Raw genomic sequence first — 10,579 nt, forward strand, 5'->3', positions numbered from 1 at the left:
TATATTTTGTATATACTCATATGTATATATATATATGTTATGTATATATATATATTTTTTTTATTTATTAATAGAAAATCGAATTAGCATATTAATAAATAAATTACTTAATTTTAAATTTACATTACCATCTTACATTTTTAAATTAAAAGATATTCAGTACTTAGTAACTAACGAAGTGCGAGTTATGAACGTTACGATGTATGCGTGTGTGAGTGTGTCGCGAACATTAATGCGAACCTAAAATAAAATATATTAAATACAAAGAAAAGGTATCGTGAAATTAAGTGCATGAGGGTATGTATGTATGAGTATGTGTTCATAGGAAGAAAAGTGCAGAACGAATAGAGAAACTAAATTATATCTATCGAATTTCATTGATGTATAAGAAAAGAGAAAAAGAAGGCTATTGGGACTAAAAAAGGATGGGAGGGGGGGAAGTGGAGAAGGAAAACAGGATATAAGGACCTCTGGTGGTTATCTGGCATTTCGAATTCGATTGGAATCTGCGTTTTCGAAATTTACGAAAGTGTCTGGGGGAAGTGGATCGGTGGAAACTTGAAACTACGAAAAGAGGGAAGTTAAAGATTAGTGATTGCCGTGATGATAATAATGAGGATGGAGAGAGGGAATTTCGTTTATTATTATGAACTTCATGCTCAAGGTTGAGTTAGCGGGAAAAGAGGAACAAGAAGGAGAAGAGAGCCGGGAAAAATTCGTTGAATTACTAGAAATTCTAGTACTAAGAGAGATTGATTCTGCGTCAGGAGAAGGAGATATCAAGAAAGAGGTAAAAGTGAAAGTGGCTTCACCGGGGGTGAGGAAACAGATTGAGGAAAAGGAACGGGCAAACCGGCAGTGATTTAGAAGGGCAGGAGAGCTGCGGGAAGAGAGAGACTGGATTATTATTATTTTATTATTATTTATTTTATTATTATTTTTTTTAATTGTTATTATTATTATTATTATTATTATTATTATTATTATTATTATTATTATTAGCTAGACCATTAGGGATATCATTGTCATTATCAATGTTATTGTTATTATTGTTAATATTATTTAAACTTAAAAGTTAGATATGCTTGATAAGTTTCATCAAGGAGCCAACGGGCCTCGCATTGACCTCGTACGCGTTTAGCCGCGCGGGAAAGACGTGAATGAGATGGCCGGATGGACTACGATTTTAAATAAGAAAGTTTTAAGTCAGACTCTGCGTTAAACGGGATAATGAAAGAAATAAAGTTCGCGGATTAGGCGAACTTCTAATAAAGGATACAGGAATAATTCGATGAATATGAGGGTATCATATGAGGACGATAAGTGAGCTGTGGAAGTGAAAGATTAAGAGGAATAATGCAGAGGCTAAAAGGGGAATTAGTTAAGATATAATAATGAAGGAAAGAAAAAACAAGAGCGGAAATGATTAACTTACTTTTCCTTCGTCTAAGATAATTATTACATCGTTCTCGGGCCCTGCAGTTCGCCTCAAAGAGATGATGGTACAAGTAGGAATTTTGATTATAGAATGGTGCTATCGGAATCGTCACTGTTACTGATTCTAACAATGTCATCACAAAACTAATGAAACTAATAATTCTCTGCAAGATCGCGGTTTATATAGGACTATCTTTGGAGATAGTTTTTTAGTGGGATGTATCTGGTTGGGAAATTGAGGAATCAGATAAGATTTTTCTTCGTAAGATTTTTTCTTCCCTTTGATATGATAATAATTTTAACTGATCATTGGAAAGTTGCTCTTAAGTTAGCTCCGCCCGTGCTGTAGATTCTGGTTTGCTTTTATTATTGGTGAGTTTCGATACAGAAGGAGAATGTGTAAGTTGTGAATTACCGATTTCTTTTCTTATCATCGTTACAAATGGGTAAAACCATCTGAGTTTATCAAATTGCTCTCGCGTTGAGCGATAAGCAAATATATATATATTCTTGAATTCAGTTAATTTTGCCCTTTGAGAAGTAAAAAGCATGAGTTGCAATTATATTGATTTTTTCCAATATCAGAAGATGTCATTATTAAATTTATGATACTGTCTTAAATCTACGTGTGGGGCTATTATTATTGAACCCGCGTATCGTAATATCGGTGAGATGATTAAACATTTCATCTTCTTTCGAGTGTCGTATCCGCGCTGTCATCCTTATTATCGCGGGAAATCGTTTCGCGGCTTGACTTAACAGCTTGATATGCGTTGTTTGATAGTGATTATTTGACGATTTCCTTTTTTCCATGACGCTCGAAATGAGATTTAACGTTCGATTTCTAATGCGTTAAAGCTATATTAATTTTATTATTTTTCGATTTTAAATAAACATAATTTTTCAGCTGGAAAGTTTTCTTGGATTTTCTAGAGATTTCGCGTTATCAGTCGTATTTCGTACCTTACTTTATTTATCGAACGTTCGCGAAATGAAGAAATCAGTCCACTGAACGTAACATATTATTAAAATTGAAATCAATAAAAAATTCAATTAATCTGATGACTTATGATATTTTATTGATTTAGTGTTTTTTAGATTAGATCTGGTTGGTTGATTATCAGTACTATTACCAGATTGTAACAAGTTTTCTTTCTTTGAATTAGTTGGTTTACTTGGCTTTTTAATGTTTCTTGTTCTTGTTCTTGTTCTTGTTTTTTTTTGTTTTTTTTTTAAATTACATGAAAGCTTTTGGAAGTGGACAAATAGATTGCAGTATTTCATCCAAATTTATTTTTATCTCATTTTACTTTTATGTTCGATTGGCCGATCAGTTAGTGAATTGGGCAGGAAGTAAATTTCTTGGAAAATATCAGGATTCAATGGTCAAATACCTATCTACTGTAAATCCGATTTGGACACGAGTTCTTTCGAACTTTTGCAATAAATTTTATAATAAACCGCAAGAAATCACAAAACGCTTGATATTTTTGAATTCTACAAATCTCTTTAATTATCTTAAATCAATTATCTTTCAAATAATGATTCTTTTAAATAATGATTTACAAGGATTTTCTTTTTTAAAAAAATTTTCGCACGATAGCTGAAAATACATATTTGCGTCTATTCTATAAACGTTATGACAAAGAACTGTCAAACTGCTGTCATATGTCTTATTAGGACTTTACATTATAATATTAGGCCTTATAAGGACTTTACATTATAAATAGCACGCAAATCTGCTTAACCATATTCATTTAAATTAAAAAGGTCCGATTTAGAACACTCTTCCCTATGTTTATGCATATACCGAAGTGCATTATAAAATTAAATAAATGAATTTTTCATTTCATATTTATATTTTCTTTACATTGATATTTTTTTATCTTAATTTAACATTAATTAATATGATTTTATTCACTATTTTTTTTCAAGTATCAGAAGATCGATTGTGTATCTCAAAACTTAATGTAAATGATAAAAGTGAGCTCTCACTTGATTGGGTAGTTTTCATCATAGTGGAAATGCGAAATTTCTCACGTGACATTGCTCGACAAGAAATTCTATGTCGAACTGTATCAAATGATGTTAAAGCGTGTCGAGATTGATCGAAATTAGTAAAAAATTTAAAATTTGTAAAAATCCGTTCTATTTAAAGACATAAATTATTGGTTTCCAGTAATGAACGTTATTTTTATGTTTTGTATAAGAAAAAAATAACAACAAAATAATAAAAAATAATAAAATTCACATTTGAATTTAGATAGAATAAGAAGATGATTATGGGATACTCAAGATCCATTTGAAATCCCAGACAATACATTTAGAAAATTATATAGATTAGTATATAAATATATTAAGTATATAAATTATTTAAATAATTAAGATGATGAAATGGCATATAAAGTCGAAGCAAATCGTCCTGTATTATAATATTTTTTGCGTAAAATTTTAAAATTTCCAATTCAACAAAATTATGAAATTGTAAGATTATAGGCGTATAAGCTTAAATCCGCTGTTTGCTCATAGGTGGCATTAATGAACGTACAAAGCTACCCTGGGCACACAACACACTTTTTTTGTGTTTGATATCTGTCAACATTAACCAGTGCACATCATCAGCAATTTCATACAACAACATATATTTTTTCTTTCGTAATCATGTCTAGTTTTTTGCTCAAAAAAGCATATGCGGGAAGCTTTGCTTTTCTGTTTCAATTTGAAGAAATCGACTGCCGAATCGCATCGAATGCTTGTGGAGGCCTATGGCGACAATGCTTTATCGGAAACAACGTGCAGAGATTGGTTTCGCCGGTTCAATGACAATTTTGAGCTGAGTGACAAGAAGCGTGAAAATCGGCCCAGAAAGGTTGAGGTTGTCCATTGTAGGCTCTTTTGGACGAGGACGATACCCAATCGCAAAAAATGCTTGCCGAGCAATTGGGTATTTCTGCAAGTAGCCATTTCTATGCGGCTACGTGCCATGGGGAAGGTTCAAAAGATCGGAAAATGGGTGCCGCATTAACTGAATAGGCAGATGGAGCGACGCCAAAACACATGCAAAATTCTGCTTGCCAGACAAAAAGAAAGTCGTTCTTGCATCGGATTGTGACAGGCGATGAAAAATGGATCTATTTTCAGAATCCTAAACGCAAGAAATCTTGGGTTGATCCCGCCCAACCATCAACATCTTCCTCAAGACCAAATCACTTTGGACGGAAGATGCTGTGCGTTTGGTGGGATCAGGAGGGTGTCATCTATTACGAGCTATTAAAACCTGGTGAAACTGTTAATGCTCACCGCTATCACCAACAACTGATCAAATTGCACCGTGTTCTGCGTGAAAAAAAGCCGCATTATCGGAAAAGACATGACAAGCTGATTTTCCTCCACGACAACGCACCATCGCACACGTCAACAATGGTCCAAAACTACTTGGAGACACTCAACTGAGAAGTACTACCCCATCCCGCTTACTCACCAGACCTGGCACCTTCTGACTGTCATCTATTTTCATCGATGAGCCACGCGCTCGCTAAGCAGCACTTCGATTCTTACGAAGACGTCCGAAAATGGCTTGATGAAAATGGTTTGCCTCGAAAGATGAGGAATTTTTTTGGCGTGGTATACACAAATTGCCCGAAAGATGGGAAAAATGTATAGTTAGCGAGGGCAAGTACTTTGAATAAATTTGTTTTTACTTCCTAGGAAAAAAAAATGTGTTTTTTCTGACTAAAAAACAGCGGATTTAAGCTTATACACCTGGTAAAATTCACTTAAAAATTTATTGGACACTAAGATCCGCTTGATCGTATAGGTAATTTTATTATGTTAGTTATTAGGTGTACAACTTTGCTTCCGCCGTTTTCCTATAGATGGCTTTAGCGGTAAGTGGTGGTCGAAATAAATAGACCATAGACGTCATATGATAAACTTGGGCATCTGTCAACATAACCCCATAAAAACTAGTCGATTTGTGTCTGCATCGTAAAGTTATTCTCGATTGAAAATGTCAGTTTACGAGCCAAATTCTCGTCATTTGCGGGAGATTTTAATTTTTTGCTTCAATACGAAGAAATCTGCGGCTGAGGCTCATCGAATGCTCTCAAATACTTATGGTGAGGCCGCTATTAGTGAAAGAACGTGTCGTGAGTGGTTTCAACGCTTCAAGAACGGTGATTTTGATGTCCAAAATCATGCTCTGTATTTGGTGAGACCAGCTCGGCGTAGTGTATTATGAACTGTTAAAACCGACTGAAACAATCACAGGCGATCGGTATCGAACGCAATTAATGCGTTTGAGCCGAGCATTGAAAGACAAACGGCCGCAAAACGAGAGACACGATAAAGTGATTTTGCAGCATGACAATGCTCGACCTCATGTTGCGAAAGTGGTCAAGACATACTTGGAAACGTTGAAATGAGAAGTCCTACCCCACTCGCCGTATTCTCCAGACGTTGCTCCCTCTGATTATCACTTGTTTCGATCAATGGCCTGGCTGACCAGCACTTCCGGTCTTATGAAGAAGTAAAAAATTGGATCGATTCGTGGATAGCCTCAAAAGATGTTTTTTTCGACGCGGGATTCGTACGCTACCCGAAAGATGGGAGAAAGTAGTGGCCAGTGATGGACAATACTTTGAATCATAAATGTATAACCAGTTTTTTACAATAAAGCCTCGAATTTCGGAAAAAAACGGCGGAAGCAAAGTTGTACACCTAATATTTGAATAATACAGTTCATAAATATGAATAAATGAGTCTGTTGAAATTATATTCTGTTATAAATTATACATATACACGTATGTGTGCTTACATGTATCACAATAAAAAAAGTTATGTATCACTTTGGTTATGTGTTAGGTATTTCGCACTCTGTGATTTTCACTCTCGTGAATATAGAAATATCATATTTTCTATGCTCATAGCCAATCGCGCATATTTTTTCACGTGAGATGAAAATGCGAGAAGTGAGAAATAAGAATATAATATTCGACGATGACCCCCTACGCAATTGACTCCCTAAATCTAATATTTGCGATTCGAATGCAATTATTTTCTTTCATTTCGCGTTCGGAAAATCTCAGAGCATCAATATCTAAATATAATATTGTTATGCTCGCCATGCATAATTCGTTTTGCGATCGAATCGTCAACTCGGGCGAACGTGCATTCCCGAATCGCAGGAATAAAAAATATATTAATAATATATTATATAAAAATATATTATTAATATAGGAACGGTCGGAAGCTTCCATTCGGAGCACATCCGAACGAAGTAATGTCTCATTCGTCAAATCTGACAAGATCACTCAAACAGCTGAGCTGCTGCTCGTCGCCCAGCGACGCGTTCTTCAAGTCTTCTCGACTCAATTCGCTCGGAGACGGTACGGCATGGGTACGACATGGTACCGGTCTAACACTATTCTCTTCCTTCTTTCAGATTTCTCTTCCTTCTGTCATCCCGATAATCACAATTTTGGCGAGCTAATCTAAGCGATTTTCGAAGCTCCTGGACAGTTTCCCGCTTTGCTTTGTGCTATTGCACAAATTACCGAGTCCTTGGCACTCATTTCGCTCTGTCTTTGGTACTCATTTCGCTTTGTGACAGACTTTCAAGCCTGAGAAGGTTTCTTCCAAAATCAAACTCTGGGGCGTTCCCTCTTTCTGGATTCCTCTTGACTCTTCTCTTGAATATTGCACACTTCTTTCTTCTTATTTCGAACAAGAATGGAGAATCTGACTTTTCTGCGATATCTCCGTCCCGCAGGACTTCGCCAAGTCCTCACATCGGTATTTGTTCAAAGTTCCGTCGAAAAACCACAGATTAAAAATCGAAGTTTCTTTAAAAAAAGAAAGTACGTGTAATGATTTCTGAATCATAGAATATCCCTCGCCGCAATCTCAACAGCCGCAACCCATCGATAGGCTTTCCACCAAATCCGACGATTTTTTTCAGTAAGTACTTGAAATCGCTCTTCTCGAGACAATGGAATGGTCTCCAATCATCCCTTTCTCCGGTACTCGATCTCTGAAACTCGATTGAAGTAATGTTGTTCATATCGTAAAATTAAAATGAAACAGTTTTATTATTTATCAAAGATTACGTCTTTTAAAAAGAACAAGAACTAACTTTAACCCTATTTATCCTTAACTTCTATTTATCCTACGATTCTTTATTTTTTTTTTTAGTTGGAGCTTTTTTTCCTACTAGTTGAACTCGCCCCACTCAACTAGTTCGAGCTTCCTTCCCTCTCCAGGCACTCGGACTCATTTTCTTGCACTGCCCCGAATTCAGGAAACTTCCCTTTTCTTTCTTTTTTTCTTTCTCTTCACAGCTCCTCCTGAATAAGTCTTATTGCCCTTGCTCTTTCTATTGTCAATCGCAACAAAGTAATCTCTTCCAGCTTCTTTCAGATTTTCTTTATGAAGCCGTCTAACAATATCGAGATAAACTGCGTGCAAGCGATTTTGTCCCAAATCTCATATGTACACTCCGGGTACATCAAACGTGATAGCCTCTCTATTTCGATAGTTTCGAGATTGGCGAAATCTTCCCTCAATTTTTTGTTTTCAATTCGTGAATTGTGAGTACGCCGTTTGCGACAAATCCCTCTCCGAAACGCAACTCCAATCTATCTTCTAATTTATCTTTCAACTCTGCATACTTCAAATTGTCTAGGTATATCATGTACACATTTTGAAATACTGCGTGCTTTTTCACTCAAACAGGACGCTAGAGCGATGATTTTTGATGTTTCGCTCCAACGATTTGCTTGCGCGATCAATTCGAACTGCGAAAGAAACTCGCGCAACGGCACCCTCCCAAATGTGTCGGGCTTTAATTTATAATCGAATTCATTGCAAGATTCGACGCATCATCATGTAAGCAAAAGCTCTTTCGCGACGCCATGCTCGCCACCCTTAATATTCAATGTGGCATTATTATTAGAAGGACTTAACTGGATGTTTTATTGGGATCCTGCAATGTCTTTCGAAGCTGCCAGCTTCTCGTCTCATTGCTGCAACAGCTCCACCTCTCCACGTGATCGTTACTCCTTTCGAAGCTGTCGCATCTCTGATAGCGCGGTTTGCAAAACTGTCGTTTCTGGCGTTTGTTTTGACTGTTGCCGTGTGACTCGACTGCCGTTTCGGACTTTCTTTCCGGGCCGTTCAATTCTGCCAATATTTCTGCCATCCTTTCAGAATCCATCATTTGACTGAGCTTTTTTCCTCGTCACAATAGACGAACGAGACATTCGCCGTCCAGATTTTTCTAGATCGGACGAGCCCCCAAAATGTTATGCTCGTAATTCACTTTGTGTAACCGAATCGCAAGCTTGGGCGAACACGCACTCCCGAATCGCGAGAATAAAAGACACGTTGGCGCCCAGCAACGCATTCTTTATGTTTCGACTCGATTGACTCGGAGACGATACGGTACGGGTGTCGGTACAGTGCGGGCATAACAATAAAAATTTCTTAAATTTCCTCTCGCACTCACGTGGAAAAGAGAGATCTTGATTCGTTTGCATAATAGTTCACGCTTAACGATATTCTTTATCATTACAAAAGATAGAGAAACGGAGATTCTAAAATCGCATCTCGTTTGCCACGTAGTTGATATTCCTTTCACTCGGCCATAATATAGAGCAGACACTTAGCATTCTCTATTAAATCTCAAGACGATCGATATTCTTTTTCCATTCATTCCACCCGTTAATTCGTTACTGATGTTTAATTTCGCGCAACATTTATCTATGCAATTAGCACGTAGCTTTGAAGGTATCGAATCAAATAGCGTTATTGGTGATTAGTATCGAAAAATTTAATCGCCATAATACCTTGAAATCGGCCGATCCGACAATTGATGACATTGTAATTTAAAAGCAATTAATCTGATATTATACAAGGTATCATAAGCTGCACTGCTGACTCAAGCAAAATTTTACTGTAATATCACACTGTAATATCACTACTGCTTAACTAAATTATAATTTGTTTCAAATAATTTCTCTTTTCACCAAATAAAATATCAAATTTCTTCTAACGATTACATATTGATTGATGATTGATCATGTGCATTGTATAATTAACGTAAAAGCAAACGTAAAGGAAAGAGAAGATAAAAGTACGTAACGGAAATTTTTTGTGCAGATGGACAAGGACGTTTAATAACAAATGGACAAGTAACAACTGGCGGCAACTTCATAAATGTCAAGTCTGTAAATGGTGTTAGTATGACACAGACAATCAATTCTGGTTATAAAAACGGAGAACCATACGTGCTTGTTGTTAAAGAACGAAATGATGGGAATTATCTTTATCACGACGAGACTTCTTACTATCCAAAAACTAATGCTACCGAGAGAATTCATTGGAGATTGGATCTCACAAATTCAGATGCTGAACCTGAATTCTTCCCGAATGAGCAATAAAACAATACGTTTTTATTTTCATGTTCTATATTATGGTATACAATTTGTTTTGCTTGATCCATTATTGTATAAATTTTTCTATTAATAAATGTATTTGGCTGAATTTTAATATATAGGGGTTACTGATTACAAATTTTAAGACAAAATTTAAAAAATCAAAATATATTTCATATGGCAGATAAATTGAAAAGAATTAACTATGGCTTATTTACGTGTAAAATTTTATAATTTACGTGTAAAAATATTAAAAATATTAAAAATTGTAAAAAATATTAAGAATATTAAGAATATTAAGGGAATCCTAAAGCGAAATTCGAACTTCGACGAAGTCACCAGAAGTCGCGTCGTGCACCACATCAATATCTCATGCAGCTTATGATATACGCAGTCGCACATTCGCAATTTTCGTATAACAAATTCGCGATAAAGCGTCTAAGTCTAATTCTAAGAATTCAACATTATTTGTTCGTGCAAACTACATGTTTGTTGATTACTATTTCATAAGTTGCAAAACTTTCATTCGTATCAAGCAAATGTCACGATTTGACAGCTCAAGACGCCATGTTACACTAAGAAATGGTAAAAAAATCAATTTCGAAATTTTTGGTCATTCTTGACATCAAACTTCACCACTTCACAAACACATATTAATACGTATATTTTAATCTTGGAAAAGGATTTTTGAATCTGTGAAAGAGAAAAAA

The 10,579-nt window shown here is 35.7% G+C and overlaps 1 protein-coding gene across 1 annotated transcript in view; it reads left to right on the plus strand.

The window, feature by feature from the left end:
* Positions 1 to 9,984, plus strand: part of LOC105617054 — a 21,226-nt gene extending 11,242 nt beyond the window's left edge. The window contains exon 3 of the mRNA XM_012198633.1: positions 9,595 to 9,984. Coding sequence (XP_012054023.1) covers positions 9,595 to 9,875 — 281 coding nt within the window. The 3' untranslated portion in view covers positions 9,876 to 9,984. The remainder of the gene's footprint in view (positions 1 to 9,594) is intronic.
* Positions 9,985 to 10,579: the final 595 nt, after the last annotated feature.

The sequence above is a fragment of the Atta cephalotes genome (assembly GCF_000143395.1).
Source record: "Atta cephalotes unplaced genomic scaffold scaffold00011, whole genome shotgun sequence".
Lineage (NCBI taxonomy): Eukaryota > Metazoa > Arthropoda > Insecta > Hymenoptera > Formicidae > Atta > Atta cephalotes.